The following is a 21,860-nucleotide window of genomic DNA, read 5'->3' as shown; positions in this document are numbered from 1 at the left end:
TCGGTATCATGTTACGTGTCTGATCTCGGTAATAAGATCTCGGTATCATGTTACGTGTCTGATCTCGGTAATAAGATCTCGGTATCATGTTACATGTCTGATCTCTGTAATAAGATCTCGGTATCATGTTACATGTCTGATCTCTGTAATAAGATCTCTGTATCATGTTACATGTCTGATCTCTGTATCATGTTACATGTCTGATCTCTGTATCATGTTACATGTCTGATCTCGGTAATAAGATCTCGGTATCATGTTACATGTCTGATCTCTGTAATAAGATCTCGGTATCATGTTACATGTCTGATCTCTGTAATAAGATCTCGGTATCATGTTACGTGTCTGATCTCGGTAATAAGAGCTCTGTATCATGTTACATGTCTGATCTTGGCAATAAGAGCTCGGTATCATGTTACATGTCTGATCTCGGTAATAAGATCTCGGTATCATGTTACGTGTCTGATCTCTGTAATAAGATCTCGGTATTATGTTACATGTCTGATCTCGGTATCATGTTACATGTCTGATCTCTGTAATAAGATCTCGGTATCATGTTACATGTCTGATCTTGGTAATAAGATCTCGGTATCATGTTACATATCTGATCTCTGTAATAAGATCTCGGTATCATGTTACATGTCTGATCTTGGTAATAAGATCTCGGTATCATGTTACATGTCTGATCTCTGTAATAAGATCTCTGTATCATGTTACATGTCTGATCTCTGTATCATGTTACATGTCTGATCTCTGTATCATGTTACATGTCTGATCTCTGTATCATGTTACATGTCTGATCTCGGTAATAAGATCTCGGTATCATGTTACATGTCTGATCTCTGTAATAAGATCTCGGTATCATGTTACATGTCTGATCTTGGTAATAAGAGCTCGGTAATAAGATCTCGGTATCATGTTACATGTCTGATCTCTGTATCATGTTACATGTCTGATCTCTGTAATAAGATCTCGGTATCATGTTACATGTCTGATCTCTGTATCATGTTAAATGTCTGATCTCTGTAATAAGATCTCGGTATCATGTTACATGTCTGATCTCGGTATCATGTTACATGTCTGATCTCGGTATCATGTTACATGTCTGATCTCTGTAATAAGATCTCAGTATCATGTTACATGTCTGATCTCTGTAATAAGATCTCGGTATCTTGTTACATGTCTGATCTTGGTAATAAGAGCTCGGTAATAAGATATCGGTATCATGTTACATGTCTGATCTCTGTATCATGTTACATGTCTGATCTCGGTATCATGTTACATGTCTGATCTCGGTATCATGTTACATGTCTGATCTCTGTATCATGTTACATGTCTGATCTCTGTAATAAGATCTCGGTATCATGTTACATGTCTGATCTCGGTATCATGTTACATGTCTGATCTCTGTATCATGTTACATGTCTGATCTCTGTAATCTGATCTCGGTATCATGTTACATGTCTGATCTCGGTATCATGTTACATGTCTGATCTCGGTATCATGTTACATGTCTGCTCTCGGTATCATGTTACATGTCTGATCTCTGTAATAAGATCTCGGTATCATGTTACATGTCTGATCTTGGTAATAAGATCTCGGTATCATGTTACATGTCTGATCTCTGTAATAAGATCTCGGTATCATGTTACATGTCTGATCTTGGTAATAAGAGCTCGGTAATAAGATCTCGGTATCATGTTACATGTCTGATCTCTGTATCATGTTACATGTCTGATCTCTGTAATAAGATCTCGGTATGTTACATGTCTGATCTCTGTATCATGTTACATGTCTGATCTCTGTAATAAGATCTCGGTATCATGTTACATGTCTGATCTCGGTATCATGTTACATGTCTGATCTCGGTATCATGTTACATGTCTGATCTCTGTAATAAGATCTCAGTATCATGTTACGTGTCTGATCTCGGTAATAAGATCTCGGTATCATGTTATGTGTCTGATCTCTGTAATAAGATCTCGGTATCTTGTTACATGTCTGATCTCTGTATCATGTTACATGTCTGATCTCTGTATCATGTTACATGTCTGATCTCTGTAATAAGATCTCTGTATCATGTTACATGTCTGATCTCGGTATCATGTTACATGTCTGATCTCTGTAATAAGATCTCAGTATCATGTTACATGTCTGATCTCGGTATCATGTTACGTGTCTGATCTCGGTAATAAGAGATCGGTATCATGTTACATGTCTGATCTCGGTAATAAGAGATCGGTATCATGTTACATGTCTGATCTCGGTAATAAGATCTCGGTATCATGTTATGTGTCTGATCTCTGTAATAAGATCTCGGTATCTTGTTACATGTCTGATCTCTGTATCATGTTACATGTCTGATCTCTGTATCATGTTACATGTCTGATCTCTGTAATAAGATCTCGGTATGTTACATGTCTGATCTCGGTATCATGTTACATGTCTGATCTCGGTATCATGTTACATGTCTGATCTCTGTATCATGTTACATGTCTGATCTCTGTAATAAGATCTCTGTATCATGTTACATGTCTGATCTTGGTAATAAGAGCTCGGTAATAAGATCTCGGTATCTCTGTATCATGTTATGTGTCTGATCTCTGTAATAAGATCTCGGTATCATGTTACATGTCTGATCTCTGTAATAAGATCTCTGTATCATGTTACATGTCTGATCTCGGTATCATGTTACATGTCTGATCTCTGTAATAAGATCTCGGTATGTTACATGTCTGATCTCTGTATCATGTTACATGTCTGATCTCTGTAATAAGATCTCGGTATCATGTTACATGTCTGATCTCGGTATCATGTTACATGTCTGATCTCGGTATCATGTTACATGTCTGATCTCGGTATCATGTTACATGTCTGATCTCGGTATCATGTTACATGTCTGATCTCTGTAATAAGATCTCAGTATCATGTTACGTGTCTGATCTCGGTAATAAGATCTCGGTATCATGTTATGTGTCTGATCTCTGTAATAAGATCTCGGTATCTTGTTACATGTCTGATCTCTGTATCATGTTACATGTCTGATCTCTGTATCATGTTACATGTCTGATCTCTGTAATAAGATCTCAGTATCATGTTACATGTCTGATCTCGGTATCATGTTACGTGTCTGATTTCGGTAATAAGAGATCGGTATCATGTTACATGTCTGATCTCGGTAATAAGAGATCGGTATCATGTTACATGTCTGATCTCGGTAATAAGATCTCGGTATCATGTTATGTGTCTGATCTCTGTAATAAGATCTCAGTATCTTGTTACATGTCTGATCTCTGTATCATGTTACATGTCTGATCTCTGTATCATGTTACATGTCTGATCTCTGTAATAAGATCTCGGTATGTTACATGTCTGATCTCGGTATCATGTTACATGTCTGATCTCGGTATCATGTTACATGTCTGATCTCTGTATCATGTTACATGTCTGATCTCTGTAATAAGATCTCTGTATCATGTTACATGTCTGATCTTGGTAATAAGAGCTCGGTAATAAGATCTCGGTATCTCTGTATCATGTTATGTGTCTGATCTCTGTAATAAGATCTCGGTATCATGTTACATGTCTGATCTCTGTAATAAGATCTCTGTATCATGTTACATGTCTGATCTCGGTATCATGTTACATGTCTGATCTCTATCATGTTACATGTCTGATCTCTGTAATAAGATCTCGGTATCATGTTACATGTCTGATCTTGGTAATAAGAGCTCGGTAATAAGATCTCGGTATCATTTTACATGTCTGATCTCTGTATCATGTTACATGTCTGATTTCTGTAATAAGATCTCAGTATCATGTTACATGTCTGATCTTGGTAATAAGATCTCGGTATCTTGTTACATGTCTGATCTCTGTATCATGTTACATGTCTGATCTCTGTATCATGTTACATGTCTGATTTCTGTAATAAGATCTCGGTATCATGTTACATGTCTGATCTTGGTAATAAGAGCTCGGTAATAAGATCTCGGTATCATGTTACATGTCTGATCTCTGTAATAAGATCTCAGTATCATGTTACATGTCTGATCTTGGTAATAAGATCTCGGTATCATGTTACATGTCTGATCTCTGTATCATGTTACATGTCTGATCTCTGTAATAAGATCTCGGTATCATGTTACATGTCTGATCTTGGTAATAAGAGCTCGGTACCATGTTACATGTCCGTTTCTGCGCAGTTTGATCTCTGTATCACACCTGCCTTCATGGCACTCGAGCAAGTCAGTATGTGTAAGCATGACGGAAGCATCCAGTAAGTCATGGGGGTGCACTCCATCCGCCGGTGCTGGCTGTCTGCACATCGTGGAAGGAAGGAAGGATGGATTATTCCACCACACCCAGGGGAGATTGCTTCTCTCTGCAAAAGGAGTCCGGGGGGAAATTTCCTCTTTAAAGATGACGGTGCCGTAGAGCAGATGTCATGATGAATTGGTTGGCATTGCGGGATTTAAACCAACCGAAATTTTGTGGCACAAGGTTGGGTACGTGACCCATAAGAAGAGGCCCATAAACATAGAACCTGTTCTCTCAGCCCGGAATCATCTACTGGCCTTATCACTATGCGCCCTGCTCAAGGACTGGCCAGCCAACTCCTCAGCGCGGATGAGACAGCTCCACCCATCTCCTGTACCGACAATACATTTATCTCTGAGTAAATCTGCGTGTCATTAATGGCCTTTGCTATTATTCTCACTTTTAGGTAAAAGAATCAAGATACCAATGAGTGATTTACCAATAGTAAGGTCCGATAAATTCCCTGAACGTACGCGTAGCTTAATGCCAGCTGCATCAGATTGGCGTGTAACCAGAGAGAGCGCGCTGCGCTGGTGACACACGGCGTCTGGCAGTCACTGTAGATGGGACATCAGGATGTCTCCGTCCCTGTGTGGACTGATATGTACATCTAGTGACCCTGTGCCCAACAGCACATGCCTGTGGACCTCACGTACTCCCAGTCTCACTAGGTGTTTATACAGTGTAAAAAGTGTCACTTTTATTATCATTTCATTAGTAGTAGATTATCCAACAAAATGGAAAACACGGTTTATACTTGTAAGAGAGAAAATGCTGCTTCATTAATGGACACGTTCCAAGTGACCACAAGATTCATGTCCTCCCCTCTGCACAGGTTATCCAGTCCTCAGAAACAAGATTGATTTTAAGCAGCCTGGTAAAGCCACAAACAAAGAGGATTGGAATACATTTCTAATGGCTATTAAGGTGAAGATCTCTCTCCATTCCTGTTATAACGCCTAGTTTTCTTTGGTGGTCATTCCGAGTTGTTCGCTAGCAGCATTCGTTCGCTGCGCAGCGATGAGGCAAAAAAACGACACTTCTGCGCATGCGGCGCAATGCGCACGTGCGTCGTACTATTGCAACGAACTATGTAGTTTCACACAGGGTCTAGCGAAGCATTTCAGTCGCACTGGTGGCCGTAGAGTGATTGACATGAAGTGGGCGTTTCCGGGTGTCAACTGACCGTTTTCAGGGAATGTTCGGAAAAACGCAGGTGTGCCAGGAAAAACGCAGGCGTGGCTGGGCGAATGCAGAGCGTGTTTGTGATGTCAAAACAGGAACTGAACAGTCTGAAGTGACCACAAGCGCTGAGTAGGTTTTGAGCTACTCTAAAACTGCACAAAAATACTTTGTAGTCGCTCTGCGATCCTTTCGTTCGCACTTCTGCTAAGCTAAAATACACTCCCAGTGGGAGGCGGCATAGCGTTTGCACGGCTGCTAAAAACTGCTAGCGAGCAAACAACTCGGAATGACCACCTTTGTACCATCTCCCACTCCTCAGCCATCCTCCTGGTCCTCTGTCTCCCTCAGTCTTTCTCTATCATTCTGTTTACTGAATGCAACCCATTCCTCTTGTATCCCACTGGCCTACAGTCTGCCTGCTCCAATTCCTGTCCTACTGGCCTACAGTCTGCCTGCTCCCATTCCTCTCCTGTCCTACTGGCCTATCATCTGCCTGCTCCCATTCCTGTCCTGGCCTACAGTCTGCTTGCTCCCATTCCTCTCCTGGCCTACAGTATGCCTGCTCCCGTTCCTCCTCTGTCCTACTGGCCTACAGTCTGCCTACTCCCATTCCTCCTCTGGCCTACAGTCTGCCTGCTCCCCATTCCTCTCCTGTCCTACTGGCCAACAGTCTGCCTGCTCCCGTTCCTCCTCTGTCCTACTGGCCTACAGTCTGCCTGTTCCCATTCCTCTCCTGTCCTACTGGCCTACAGTCTGCCTGCTCCCGTTCCTCCTCTGGCCTACAGTCTGCTTGCTCCCATTCCTCTCCTGGCCTACAGTCTGCCTGCTCCCATTCCTCTCCTGTCCTACTGGCCTACAGTCTGCTTTCTCCCGTTCCTCTCCTGTCCTATCATCTGCCTGCTCCCGTTCCTCTTCTGTCCTACTGGCCTATCATCTGCCTGCTCCCGTTCCTCTCCTGTCCTACTGGCCTATCATCTGCCTGCTCCCGTTCCTCTCCTGTCCTACTGGCCTAGAATCTGCCTGCTCCCGTTCCTCTCCTTCCTACTGGCCTTTCATCTGCCTGCTCCTGTTCCTCTCATTCCTACTGGCCTATCATCTGCCTGCTCCTGTTCCTCTCCTGTCCTACTGGCCTACAGTCTGCCTGCTCCCGTTCCTCTCCTGTCCTACTGGCCTACAGTCTGCCTGCTCCTGTGCCTCCTCTGTCCTACTGGCCTACAGTCTGCCTGCTCCCATTCCTATCCTGTCCTACTGGCCTATCATCTGCCTGCTCCCGTTCCTCTCCTGTCCTACTGGCCTATCATCTGCCTACTCCCGTTCCTCTCCTGTTCTACTGGCCTACAGTCTGCCTGCTCCCATTCCTCTTCTGTCCTACTGGTCTACAGTCTGCCTTCTCCCATTCCTCTTCTGTCCTACTGGCCTACATTCTGCCTGCTCCCGTTCCTCTCCTGTCCTGTTGGCCTACAGTCTGCTTGCTCCCATTCCTCCTCTGTCCTACTGGCCTACAGTCTGCCTGCTCCCGTTCCTCTCCTGTCCTGTTGGCCTACAGTCTGCTTGCTCCCATTCCTCCTCTGTCCTACTGGCCTACAGTCTGCCTGCTCCCGTTCCTCTCCTGGCCTACAGTCTGCCTGCTCCCATTCCTCTTCTGTCCTACTGGCCTACAGTCTGCCTGCTCCCATTCCTCTTCTGTCCTACTGGTCTACAGTCTGCCTGCTCCTGTTCCTCTCCTGTCCTGTTGGCCTACAGTCTGCTTGCTCCTGTTCCTCTCCTGTCCTGTTGACCTACAGTCTGCTTGCTCCCATTCCTCCTCTGTCCTACTGGCCAACAGTCTGCCTGCTCCCGTTCCTCTCCTGTCCTGGCTTACCGTCTGCCTGCTGCTATTCCTGTTCTGTCCTACCTGCATACTGTCCTTCCTTTCCTGTTCCTCTACTGCCGCCCTTCTCCATCTTACTGCCCTACTGTCTTCCCTCTTATCATTGCGGTATGTCTTCTGCGATATGTACTTACCTTGTGTGACCTCTGTTCTCTAATCCTCAGACTAGTCACAGCCCGGAGTGTCAGGATGTGCTGAAGTTCATCAGCCGCTGGTGCGGAGGGCTCCCGAACACCAGCTTCTCATTCCAGTGAGCGAGACCAGTCTGACATCTAATAATAATAAAATGATGTGACAGAATTGTCCTGTGTGTGTATGAGCCTCTGTCTCACACTGTGTACTGTACATAAGGTGGAATCTCTGGCTGAGTCTTACCAGTGTTCTCCCCGTGCTATATTTCTTTTACATCCTAGGGGATACTGGGAATCCATTTAGTACCATGGGGTATAGACGGGTCCACTAGGAGCCATGGGCACTATAGAAGTTTGATTAGGCTCCTCCCTCTATGCCCCTCCTACTAGACTCAGTTTAGAAAATGCGCCCGGAGGAGCCGGTCACGCTGAAGGAATCTCCTGAAGAGTTTTCTGCATTTATTTTATGAATTTATTTTCAGGCAGGACTGGATGACACCAGCATGCCTGCTTCATGGGACTTAGGGGGGGGGGGGACGGCTCAACCTCCCACATGGTTAATGGTCCGATTCCCCTCTGACAAGACACTGAGCTCCTAACATTAGACATAGTGGGTGGACAGGCTGTCATAGGAGCTCCTCCCCGGCCGGGGTAGACAGCAAGTCCCAGTAAGACCTTATCCCACTAATGTTAAGATCGATGTAAGAGTCATATATTACTTTATTACAAAAAGATTTTAATAAATTTTATGAACTAATGAGTGATGTTGCTGTCTGGGTAAATCTGGTGAGAGGGTATTTTGCAGAATCATCCAACTTCCCGTGGCTAATTCCAAATTGAAGGACTATCCTAGAAAAAAAAATTGCAAAGAGACAATAACTTACTTTTGAGGGCTCTCCATACAACCACATACCTCCCAACTGTCCCGATTTTCGCGGGACAGTCCCGTTTCTTGGGGACTGTCCCGCTGTCCCACCCGCGGGCCACAGTGTCCCGCGGTGGGGGGGGGGGCAGTTGGGAGGCTCTGTCTCTCGCCCTGCTTAGCAGAGCAGCGGTGAATAGACGCTGTGCGCATGCGCACAGCGTCTATTCAGTGGAGTCAGAGGGAGAGGGAGCATGCCAGCTGCTCACAGAGCGCTGGGCATGCCCCCTCAGTGACGAAAACAGGGGCGTGGCTCGCGATCGCGGGTCCTCCGCGAAGCCACGCCCTTTTTCCATAGGCCACGCACCCTTTTCGGGAGCGCGCGCGGCTTTGCCGCGCGAGTGTCCCGCTCCACAAGAGCAGAAAGTTGGGAGGTATGCAACCATCTATACTGTTTAACCACCAGTTCTCGACTGGCAGGAGGACTTGTTTATGGAGATTAGCAGCCAATCCTCCCCAAGGACTACTGGGTCTAAGGCGGATCACCTATAGCGCAATTTGGTTATAACTTTCTGTTGATATAAAGGGATATTGATATCAACATTAATTATGTGAGACTACGTTAATTAAAAATCAGATATATTAAAAAAAAAAATTTTAAGTCTGTTTTGCGCTCTCTGTTCTTTGTTTTGTAGCCTCCAGATTACCTCAGCGATACCAGGGGGTTATAGCAGGGAGGGAGCGATATATAGTGTACTAGGTCCGCAATCTGGGTACTTAGGGGGTCATTCTGAGTTGATTGCAGCAGGAACTTTGTTAGCAATTGGGCAAAACCATGTGCAGTGCAGGGGGGCAGATGTAACATGTGCAGAGAGAGTTCGATTTGGGTGGGGTGTGTTCAAACTGAAATCTAAATTGCAATTAAACTAATAAGCTAATAATAATAACTAATAAAGCTGCCAGTATTTACCCTGCACAGAAACAATATAACCCACTCAAATCTAACTCTCTGCACATGTTACATCTGCCCCCCCTGCAGTGCACATGGTTTTGCCCAACTGCTAACAAATTTGCTGCTGCGATCAAATCTGAATGACCCCCTTAGTCTGTGACTCGGCTAAGCGTGCTTTAGCAGTGAGGGCACCGTGTGCTGGTTTTTCTAGATCCGTGTCTCTCCTGAGGGCTCTGTGTGGGTTAGTTGTGTTGTTAACCATTTCAAGTGTGTATGCCATTCTGCTGCAAGGATGTCAAAGAGTGTGTTACATGTAAGGCACAGTGTTCCTCTTCTCCTGGGGGTCCACTAGTGTGCAGTGGCGTGCGGTGAGGTCAGTGGCTGGTGAGGCACTACCATAACGTCCGCCGAATCCTGGCGATGACCCCTACCGCCGCCGAGCCAATGCCCGCTACTGCCTCTGAGCCGATGCCTGCTGCCACCGCCAATGGCTTACAAACTCGGCCACCATCAACTGACCCAGCCCTCCGCCACTAATTTGCATCTCAGTCCGATGCCGCCAATGCCCGCTGCCTGCCTGCTCATCATACTTGTGATATATTGTACATTTTTATAGAAAAAAATAATAATTAGTGTTTGGGAGTGGGAGGAGGACATGAATGCAGTTTTGTTGTCCAGGGCTTCCAGTAACTTGATGTAAAAAAAAAATGCGTGAGGTCCCCCCTCCTAAGTATAACCAGCCTCGGGCTCTTTGAGCCGGTCCTGGTTGTTTAAATACTGGGGGGAAAATTGGACAGGGGTTCCCCGTATTTAGACAACCAGCACCGGGCTCTTAGTCCAGTCCTGGTTCCAAAAATACGGGGGACAAAAGATGTAGGGGTCCCCCTTATTTTTAAAACCAGCACCGGGCTCCACTAGCCAGGGACATAATGCCACAGCCGGGGGGGACATTTATGTAGGTCCCTGCGGCCGTGGCATTACCCCCCCCCCCCAACTAGTCACCTCTAGCCGGGGTTCCCTGGAGGAGTGGGGACCTCTTAAATCGAGGGGGTCCTCCCCTCCAGGCACCCAAGGGCCAGGGGTGAAGCCCGAGGCAGTCCCCAGCACCCCTGGGCGGTGGGTGCCGGGCTGATAGCCATGTGTGTAAAAAAAGAATATTGTTTTTTTGTTGTGGAACTACAAGGGCCAGCAAGCCTCCCCCGCTTGCTGGTACTTGGAGAACCTTAAGTACCAGCATGCGGGGAAATAAAGGGTCCGCTGGTACCTGTAGTTCTACAACAACAAAAATACCCAAATAAAAACACAAACACACATACCGTGACAGTAAAATTGTATTATAACACACGTACACACTCACACATACTTACCTACATCCCACGCCGGTCACGTCCACTTGTCCATGTAGAATCCAATAGGGTACCTGTAAAAATGAGAGAGATTACTTACCTACATCCCACGCCGGTCACGTCCACTTGTCCATGTAGAATCCAATAGGGTACCTATAAAAATGAGAGAGATTACTTACTTACATCCCACGCCGGTCACGTCCACTTGTCCAGTAGAATCCATTACCTGGAAAATAAGTAAGTTACACATAAAAATTTCAACCCACAGGAGGGGGGGGGGAGGAGAGAGAGAGAGAGAGAGAGAGAACAAATTATGGCAGACAGCTTCCCCTTTTTACACATTACGGCAGGCAGATTCCCCCTTTTTACACATTATGGCAGACAGCTTCCCCTTTTTACACATTACTGCAGACAGCGCTCCCTTTTATACACATTACGGCAGACAGCGCGCCCTTTTATACACATTACGGCAGACAGCGCGCCCTTTTATACACATTACGGCAGACAGCGTGCCCTTTTTGCACATTACGGCAGACAGCGTCCCTTTTTTACACATTACGGCAGACAGCGTCCCCTTTTTTACACATTACGGCAGACAGCGCCCCCCTTTTTACACATTACGGCAGACAGCACCCCCCTTTTTACACATTACGGCAGCCAGTCCCCCTTTTTACACATTACAGCAGACAGTTCCCCTTTTTACACATTACAGCAGACAGTCCCCCTTTTTACACATTACAGCAGCCAGTCCCCCTTTTTACACATTACGGAAGACAGCATCCCCTTTTTACACATTAAGAGACAGAGAGAAAGAGAGGGGGGAAAAAACAAAACACCTGCCTGCTGCTGTGTGCGGACAGAGCCTCCGGAGAAGGACAGGGGAGAGCCGCACAAGTCAGCGGGAGGGGAGGACGGAGCCGCCGGACACTTCCAGCTGAGAGCCGCCCAGAGGAGAGAGACGTCTGGTGCCTGTGAGCGGGAGGGGGGGGACGGAGCCGGTGGACACTTCCAGGTGGTGAGAGCCGCCCAGAGGAGAGAGACGTCTGGTGCCTGTGAGCGGGAGGGGGGGGGGGGGACGGAGCCGGCGGAGCATGACAGGGGAGAGCAGCAGTCACCGCACACCCACCGCTGCTCCCGTCCCAACTTCCGCCTCCCGCTGCGTCTGGGTGATTGGACAAGCGGATCCAGCAGGGGATCCACAGTCCAATCACAGCTGCCTCGCTGACACGGGGGTGGTGTCCCTGTCAGCGAGGCACTTTTTTCAGTGCCGCTTTCCCACTGTTTTTCAATGGGCTTTTAAAGCCCAGTGCTAGGCTCCGCCCCCCGCTCTCTCCCCGTTCCTGTTATGTATGGGAGGCACTGCTATCAGTGCCTCCCAAAGTCATTTTACACAATAAAAAATATGGCATTGCATCAAGAAGATACTTATGACATTAATATGTGTCTGTCACAACTGAGGGCCTGAGCTGACGGGAGGCAGCCTCAGTTGTAGGGGCTGAGATGTACCGGAACCTGGGAGGTTGTATCAGACCCCTGGACATGTAAGTAACATGAATAATAACTGCCCGAAGGCGTGACCACGACAACTTGGATAAAAGTCAATGATGTTTATTATGACAACTCCGCAACACAGCAGCAGTAAAAGAAAACGTAAAAGTCAGCAAAGAATAAATACAGTTCCTGAGTACTACAGGATGGCAGGAGCCACAGGGCACTGGTAGTGTGAGATAGTTCTTATGATCTTCTAGATGGAAAGTCCTTACCAGGCCCGACTGTAGCAATGGAGATAACCCAGGATTGTGCCAGCTGGTGTTCCAGGAAAAGCTGGGTTGCTGAAGATAAAACAGCTGCTGTGGATACTGGCTGGAACCAGACTGTTGTTAGCACGGAGTGGATACTGGCTGGAACCAGTTAAATAATAAATGAACTTGGGAGCGATGAAATATGAACTGAAATGTAGAACTTGAGAGCGGAGAAATAATAATACCGGTGGAGAGTGGTAAAGTGTAGAAAGGACACCGGCCCTCTAAGGGAAGCTGTACTCTGCTGGAAGCTGAGCTGGAAGCAGGTAATGTTGTAGCTGGAAACAGATGAATCCACAATGGATTGGAGAGTCAGGCTACACCGCAGGTGGAATGCTGGTGCGGGTCTCTATGGTGGAAGTCTTGAGACAGGAGTTGGAACCTGGAAGACAATCACAGGAGAGAGACAAACAGGAACTAGGTTTGACAACCAAAGCACTGACGCCTTCCTTGCTCAGGCACAGTGTATTTATACCTGCAGCAAGGAAGGGATTGGCTAGGCAATTATGCAGATTAACAATACTGACAACAGATTGGAGGAAATGATCAGCTGACAGAATCCAAGATGGCTGCGCCCATGCAGACACTTGGAGGGAAGTTTGGTTTGTAATCCATGTGGTAATGAAAACAGTAATGGCGGCGCCGGCCACTGGAGACAGGAGACGCCAGGCTGACAAGTGCACATCCAACCACGCGGACACAGCGGAGGCCGCGGCTGACGTAATCGCCACTCTGACACTCTGCATGCAGAAGCTCAGGGACGGCGACGGAGGCCGCGGGAGACGCCATGCCAGATGTAATAAGGCGTTACTGTGACAGCGTCTCAGAGAGACAGGAGAGGATGCAGGAATGTGAACATTAGGATAACAGATGGGATCCGGTCCTGGAGCGCTGAGCCAGCCTTAGGAGGCATCTGATGGGTAAGAAATGGCGTCCAGATACCCGGATCGTGACAGCACCCCCCCCCCTTTAGGAGTGGCCCCAGGACACTTCTTTGGCTTTTGAGGAAACTTGGAATGGAATCTCCGGACCAAGGCAGGAGCATGGACATCAGAAGCATTGGTCCATGAACGTTCCTCAGGACCATAACCCTTCCAGTCAATAAGATATTGTAGTTGACCGTAACGGTGACGTGAGTCCAGGATCTTGGCCACTTCATACTCAACGCCTCGTTGAGTTTGGACTTTCGGAGTTGGAGGAAGTGAGGAATGAAACCGATTCAAGATCAGCGGTTTCAACAGGGAAACATGGAATGTCCTGGGTATTTTTAAGAAGGGAGGCAACTGGAGTCTGTAAGCAACAGGATTGATGACTTGTTCAATCTTGAAAGGACCGATATAGCGAGGTGCAAACTTCATACTGGGAACTCTTAACCTCAAATTCTTCGTGGATAACCATACCCGATCACCCACCTTGAGAGCAGGAACTGCTCGACGCTTCTTATCCGCAAACTTCTTGTACCTGAACGATGCCTTGAGCAGAGCTGATCGTACGCTCTTCCAGATATTGGCAAACTGATGCAAGGTGATATCCACTGCGGGAACAGAAGTTGCTGGAAGCGGTTGGAACTCAGGAACTTTAGGGTGGAATCCAAAGTTAGTGAAGAATGGTGTTGAAGCAGATGAAGAATGATACTGGTTGTTATGACAGAACTCGGCCCAGGGAAGTAATTGAACCCAGTCATCTTGAGAGGAGGACACATAGATGCGGAGGAAGGCCTCCAAGTCCTGATTCACCCTCTCGGTTTGACCATTGGTCTGAGGATGGTAAGCCGTGGAAAACTTTAGCTTGACTTGGAGGACTTGACATAAACTTCGCCAGAATTTGGCTGTGAATTGAACTCCTCGATCTGAGATAATTTCTTCAGGAAGACCGTGGAGTCGGAAGATCTCTTGTATGAATACTTGAGCCAACTTGGAAGCTGACGGAAGACCGGTGAGAGGAATGAAGTGTGCCATCTTGGTGAACCGGTCAACTACCACCCAGATGGTATTGAACTTGTTGCACATGGGTAAGTCTGTAATGAAATCCATCGACAAGTGGGTCCATGGTCGACGGGGAACGGATAGTGGAACCAGTTGCCCCGCAGGCGACTGGCGGGATACTTTATGTTGGGCACACTTTGGGCAAGATGCAATAAACTCCAAGACGTCCTTTTTCAGAGTTGGCCACCAATAGGACCTAGAGATAAACTCCAGGGTTTTTTGGATACCTGTATGTCCGGCAAAACGGGAAGCATGGGCCCAATGCATGAGCTTCTTCCTTAGCATCGGCTTCACAAAACTTTTCCCTGATGGGGGCGTAGAGTCCATCCCTACCGTGGAGAATGCCAACGGATTTATAATAGGATGCTTGTCTGAAGACTCTGACTCATTTTCTTGCTCCCATGAGCGGGAAAGGGCATCGGCCTTGCGATTCTGAGAGCCCGGACAGAACTGGAGTTTAAAGTCGAACCTGGAAAAGAAAAGTGCCCATCTGGCCTGACGAGGGTTGAGACATTGTGCGCCCTTCAGGTATAAAAGGTTCTTGTGGTCTGTAAGTATGGTGATTAAATGAGAAGCTCCCTCCAACAGATACCTCCACTCTTCTAGAGCGAGCTTGATGGCTAGCAACTCCTGGTCGCCAATGGCATAGTTGCGCTCAGCTGGGGAGAACTTCCGGGAGAAGAAACTGCAAGGATGTAAATGGCCATCTTTAGCCCTCTGAGATAACACCGCTCCTACTCCAACGGAGGAGGCATCCACCTCTAGGATGAAAGGAGAGTCGATGTCAGGCTGTTTCAGGACAGGCGCAGAGATGAACCTTTGTTTTAAAAGATGAAAAGCTTGCATGGCTTCTTCAGACCACTTGGACGGGTTAGCACCCTTCTTGGTGAAAGCAGTAATAGGCGCCACAATGGTGGAAAAGTCTCGTATAAACTTTCGGTAATAATTGGCGAACCCTAAGAACCTCTGGACCCCTTTGAGGGTTAAGGGTACCGGCCAATTCTGAATTGCTTGTAGTTTCTCAGGATCCATCTCTAGTCCGGAACCGGACACAATGTACCCTAGAAACGGAATGGACTTGACTTCAAAGACGCATTTTTCTAATTTGCAATAGAGATGATTGACACGGAGACGGGACAGAACCTCTTTAACCCAAAAACGATGTTCCTCTAAATCGTTTGCAAAAATGAGGATATCGTCTAGATAGACCACGACATGACGGTATAGAATGTCTCTGAAAATCTCATTGACAAAATGCTGGAAGACAGCTGGAGCATTGCTCAATCCGAAGGGCATGACGAGGTACTCATAATGTCCGTCACGGGTGTTAAAGGCGGTCTTCCACTCGTCACCCTCACGGATCCGGATGAGATTGTATGCACCTCGCAAGTCCAGCTTTGTAAAGATGGTAGCTCCGCTAACTCTGTCAAAGAGCTCAGTAATCAGGGGTAAAGGATAACGGTTCTTGATGGTAATGTCGTTCAAACCTCTGTAGTCGATGCACGGCCGCAGACCACCATCTTTCTTTTTTACAAAAAAGAAGCCTGCGCCGGCTGGGGAAGAAGAAGGTCGAATGAACCCCTTTGCTAGGTTCTCTTTAATGTATTCCTCCATAGAATGCGTCTCAGGCAGAGACAACGGATAAGTTCGGCCTCGAGGTGGAACCTTCCCTGGAACGAGATCAATCGGGCAGTCCCATTCTCTATGAGGAGGAAGGATATCAGCAGAAGCTTTACTGAACACATCCGTGAAATCTTGATATGGAGGAGGTGGAACATCAGACGACCTGGGGGAGGAAGAACAGACAGGCAATACTTTAAACAAACATGTCTCTGCACAGGAGGAACCCCATGCCAGGATTTGCGTAGTCGTCCAATCAATTGTAGGATTGTGAAGACGGAGCCATGGAAGGCCCAGGACCACAGGATGTGTGGCTCTTGGAATCACTAAAAGTGAAATAAGTTCGGAATGAAGAACTCCCACTCTCAGACGAACTGGTAGAGTCCTTAGAGCAATAACAGTATCAAAAATTTTACTGCCATCCACGGCAGTTAAGGAAAAGGAGGAAGGAAGTCTCTCGGTGGGTAGGGACCACCGTTTAACATAGGCTTCAGTAATAAAGTTCCCAGCTGCTCCGGAATCAAGGAGAGCAATGACGTTCCGATAACGTTGAGCAACTTGAAGCGAGACTGGGAGATTACAATCATGAGGAGATGGAGAGGAGATCATTACTCCTAGCCGGCCCTCTCCTGGGCGAGCTAGGGTTTGGAGTTTTCCCGGACGTTCGGGACAGGCATTGATGGTGTGAGACGGAGCTGCACAGTAAAGACAAAGAGACTCAGAGAGACGTCTTCGGCGCTCAGCAGGAGTTAAACGGGAACGGCCAATTTGCATGGGCTCATCTTTAGATGGTGACAGTTGACGAGGAGGAGGAGCAGAAGATTTTGGAGCAGATGATCTTCCTCGCTCAGTTGCTCTCTCTCTGAAACGTAAATCAACTTTCGTGCAGAGTGAGATTAGCTCATCTAACTTAGAAGGTAAGTCTCTGGTAGCTAACTCATCTTTAATAAGCTCAGATAAGCCATGCCAGAATGCAGCATACAGGGCCTCGTCGTTCCATGCCAGTTCGGATGCCAGGATCTGGAACTGTATCAGATATTGTCCTACAGTATGTGACCCCTGGCGTAAACGGAGAATCTCGGATGAAGCTGAGGTTACCCGGCCTGGCTCGTCGAAGATGCGCCTGAATGTTGACACGAATGCAGTGTAAGAAGATAGCAGGGTGTCGGACCTCTCCCATAACGGTGATGCCCAGTCAAGGGCGGAGCCACTGAGAAGAGAGATGATGTAGGCAATTTTTGTACGGTCACTGGGAAAATTGCCAGGTTGTAGCTCAAACTGAATCTCACACTGGTTGAGAAATCCCCTGCAGAATCTTGGAGATCCGTCAAATTTTGCTGGCGTTGGAAGATGAAGACGTGGAGCAGAAATGGGTAAGGTGGGTGGGGTTATAGCTGGAGTCACTGTGGTTGACGCACCAGATGCGCCTGATCCACGGAGAGTTGTCTGAATCCCATCCAGCCGAGTAGAGAGATCCTGGAGACAGCGGATGATGTGGCCCTGTGCAGCCTCCTGATGTTCTAGTCGGGCTGCCAGTTCTTGCATCGGCCTGGCCGCTTGATCCTGGTCTCCGGCTGGATTCATTAGGTCAGTGCTTACTGTCACAACTGAGGGCCTGAGCTGACGGGAGGCAGCCTCAGTTGTAGGGGCTGAGATGTACCGGAACCTGGGAGGTTGTATCAGACCCCTGGACATGTAAGTAACATGAATAATAACTGCCCGAAGGCGTGACCACGACAACTTGGATAAAAGTCAATGATGTTTATTATGACAACTCCGCAACACAGCAGCAGTAAAAGAAAACGTAAAAGTCAGCAAAGAATAAATACAGTTCCTGGGTACTACAGGATGGCAGGAGCCACAGGGCACTGGTAGTGTGAGATAGTTCTTATGATCTTCTAGATGGAAAGTCCTTACCAGGCCCGACTGTAGCAATGGAGATAACCCAGGATTGTGCCAGCTGGTGTTCCAGGAAAAGCTGGGTTGCTGAAGATAAAACAGCTGCTGTGGATACTGGCTGGAACCAGACTGTTGTTAGCACGGAGTGGATACTGGCTGGAACCAGTTAAATAATAAATGAACTTGGGAGCGATGAAATATGAACTGAAATGTAGAACTTGAGAGCGGAGAAATAATACCGGTGGAGAGTGGTAAAGTGTAGAAAGGACACCGGCCCTTTAAGGGAAGCTGTACTCTGCTGGAAGCTGAGCTGGAAGCAGGTAATGTTGTAGCTGGAAACAGATGAATCCACAATGGATTGGAGAGTCAGGCTACACCGCAGGTGGAATGCTGGTGCGGGTCTCTATGGTGGAAGTCTTGAGACAGGAGCTGGAACCTGGAAGACAATCACAGGAGAGAGACAAACAGGAACTAGGTTTGACAACCAAAGCACTGACGCCTTCCTTGCTCAGGCACAGTGTATTTATACCTGCAGCAAGGAAGAGATTGGCTAGGCAATTATGCAGATTAACAATACTGACAACAGATTGGAGGAAATGATCAGCTGACAGAATCCAAGATGGCTGCGCCCATGCAGACACTTGGAGGGAAGTTTGGTTTGTAATCCATGTGGTAATGAAAACAGTAATGGCGGCGCCGGCCACTGGAGACAGGAGACGCCAGGCTGACAAGTGCACATCCAACCACGCGGACACAGCGGAGGCCGCGGCTGACGTAATCGCCACTCTGACACTCTGCATGCAGAAGCTCAGGGACGGCGACGGAGGCCGCGGGAGACGCCATGCCAGATGTAATAAGGCGTTACTGTGACAGCGTCTCAGAGAGACAGGAGAGGATGCAGGAATGTGAACATTAGGATAACAGATGGGATCCGGTCCTGGAGCGCTGAGCCAGCCTTAGGAGGCATCTGATGGGTAAGAAATGGCGTCCAGATACCCGGATCGTGACAGTGTCATAAGTATCTTCTATGTATTATTTTACTAATTAATCACAGGGGAGGCACTGCCTCCCCTGACTGCACGTCCCTGCTAGTGTGTACTCAGTGCAGTATCCCTTCTCAGACAAGTGGGGTGGAGCCAGCATGGCTGGACTCCATTATGGGGATGATTTCCACCATCTCTACTAAATTATATCGTAATGAGAAAGAGACACAATACTTAAGACTAAGATCTATGGCTGAGTGTATGCAAAAGGACTCGGTACTCAAATAAGTGTCTCAGTCCTCTACCATTTGTTCGCAAAAACATACAAATCCTGCATTCTGACTCTGATAATAATGGGTGAGAAGTGGAGGAAAGTAAAGTGGACATAGATGCAGGGGAGGGTACTCTGTCCCAAGGTATTGAGGCGCTCATAGACGCCATCAGGGAAGTCCTAAATATTCCTGATAAGGTGACAGAGGAGTGTGAGGAATCTTACTTTAATGTACAGCAAAAATTCCCAGCCACTTTCCTGTGACAAAGGAACTAAATACCCTGTTTGAAAAGCCGTGGGTTAAGCCGCCATTAAGGGGGAGTGGTCCGGCCAACGCAGGAGCTGCGCTGGCCGGGAGATATTCCACAAATACAAAGGCATCGCCGCTGTGCAATGCTTTTGTATTTGTGCGGGGGGGCTGGCACAGACATGCGGGGCGGGCTAACCTTGTGCTGGCCGGACGCCCCCCCCCCCCCCGCATGTCTGTGTTTTTACGATCGTAGCTGTGCTATAATTTAGCACAGCTACGATCAACTCAGAATGACCCCCTATGATCCAAGCCAGGAAGGGTGTAACGTCGAAACATTACCATCGTATTTGGAAGAAATATGTCTCTTGGTGTGTGAGCAGACGATATTCTACGGTGGAATTTAATCTGGGACGTTTCCTGCTGTTCCTGCAGTTGGGTGTGGACGTGGGCCTACGCCTAGGTTCCATAAAAATTCAGATTTCGACCTTGTCTATTTTCTTTCAGAAACAATTGGCTTCGATCCCTGAGGTGCAGACGTTCTTGAAAAGTGTTCGGAACATCCAACCTCCCTTTGTGCCTCCCACGTCACCTTGGGATCTCAATTTGATTTTGATATTCCTCCAATCGTACTGGTTTGAACCGTTACTGGAGGTTGAAGAAAAGTATCTTACGTGGAAGACGGACATGCTTTTGGACTCGGCAAGGCGCGTCTCGGAGCTGGGGCGTTGTCTCACAAGAGCCCCTACCTAATTTTCCACGAGGACAGAGCTGAACTCCGACTCGTCAGCAATTCCTTCCTAAGGTGGTGTCTACGTTTCACATCAACCAACCTATTGTGGTTCCGGTGGTTGCCGACCACCTCTGCTACTTCAAAGTCCTTAGTTGTGGTACGGGCTTTGAAGGTGTATGTAAAGAGGAGAGCTCATCACAGGAAATCGGACTCGCTGTTTGCTCTATGATCCCAAGAAAATTGTGTGTCCTGCTTCACAGCAGTCTATTGCACACTGGATCAGGCTTACTGTACAACATGCTTATTCCACGGCAGGCTTGCCAGTTCCAAAATCTGTTCGGGTCCACTCTACTAGGTCGGTGGGTTCCTCTTGGGTGCCTGCCCGGGATGTCTCGGCCTTACAGCTCTGCCGAGCAGCTACTTGGCCGGGTTCAAACACGTTTGTAAAGTTTTGTAAGTTCGATACTTTGAACTCTGTGGACCTTCAGTTTGGTCAATCAGTTCTACAGGAACCTCAACACTCTCTCACCCGGTTTGGGAGCTTTGGTACTTCCCCATGGTACTAAATGGATTCTCAGTATCCCCTAGGACGTAAGAAAAAATAGGATTTTAATTACCTACCGGTAAATGCTTTTCTTGTAGGCCGTAGAGGATACTGGGCGCCCGTCTCTGTGCTGTGTTTGCCTGCTAAGTTATTTGTTAACTGTTGTTTGGTTCAGCTGATGCTGTTCAGTTTTGGTTAGCATGGCTTTCCTCTTGTTTTGTGTGTGATGGTTCGAAATCTCACCACTATCCTTTTATATCCTTCTCTCGAAGTATGTCTGTCTCCTCGGGCACAGTTCCTAGACTGAGTCTGGTAGGAGGGGCATTGAGGGAGGAGCCAGCCCACGTAGTTAAACTTCTTAAAGTACCCATGGCTCCATGTGGACCCGTCTATACCCATGGTACTAAATTAATTCCCAGTATCCCCTACGGACTACGAGAAAAGGATTTACCGGTAGGTAATTAAAATCCTGTTTTCTCAGGCAGTCTACCCGGTAATGATATGGCCAGTGGTCGCTCAGCACTCATGGAAATGTTAGTGCAGTGCGACTGGGTAATACCATGCTGCACTGCAGGGGGGCAGATGTAACATGTGCAGAGAGGCGTGTCCTAGCTCAGCGCTACATAGCAGTATGAGAATGAAGCTGCTCAGCATGTGTGGGCTTCATGCAGAAGCAGTCAGTACTTACCCTGCATGCACACAGAATAAGAACTGTATTTGCCCCCCTTACAGCACGGTCTGTCCAGGAACACAGTTACTTGCTTTATTTCCTTTATACTCAACTCAGAATTTGCCCCTTATATGGCTAGGAAAAAAACCACTCGCAAATTCATAACAGTTGTTAGGCACCGAGCCTCAGGACAACTCCTTACCAGCTCCCCGGCCATATTAGATCATTTTGAATCTTATTTTGCTGACTTATACTCTGATCTCCCCTTCAGCGAAACTACCCATACCACGCTTCTACCAGACACAGTATTACCACCAATAACGAATGCACAGTCGGATCTACTGGTGAGAGCTATCACTGAGGAGGAACTAGTGTCGGCAATGTCCAAACTCAAACTGCACAAGTCTCCAGGCCCTGACGGCCTCTCCAATGAATTTTATAAA

At 47.4% G+C, this 21,860-nt stretch overlaps 1 protein-coding gene across 5 annotated transcripts in view; it reads left to right on the top strand.

Annotated features, from left to right (window-relative positions):
* IFT172 (intraflagellar transport 172) overlaps window positions 1–21,860 on the top strand; it is a 553,694-nt gene that overhangs the window by 529,164 nt on the left and 2,670 nt on the right. For 4 of the 5 annotated variants that reach the window (XM_063914906.1, XM_063914909.1, XM_063914907.1 and 1 more), the window contains 2 exons: window positions 5,153–5,244; window positions 7,537–7,622. In XM_063914906.1, coding sequence (XP_063770976.1) covers window positions 5,153–5,244; window positions 7,537–7,622 — 178 coding nt within the window. Of the gene's footprint in view, window positions 1–5,152; window positions 5,245–7,536; window positions 7,673–21,860 lie in introns of those variants that run through there. The other variant, XM_063914908.1, reaches the window with a different exon arrangement.

The sequence above is a fragment of the Pseudophryne corroboree genome, chromosome 4 (genome assembly GCF_028390025.1).
Source record: "Pseudophryne corroboree isolate aPseCor3 chromosome 4, aPseCor3.hap2, whole genome shotgun sequence".
Lineage (NCBI taxonomy): Eukaryota > Metazoa > Chordata > Amphibia > Anura > Myobatrachidae > Pseudophryne > Pseudophryne corroboree.
The sequence above is the reverse complement of the archived record's forward strand: the minus strand, read 5'-3'. Positions and strand labels throughout refer to the sequence as shown.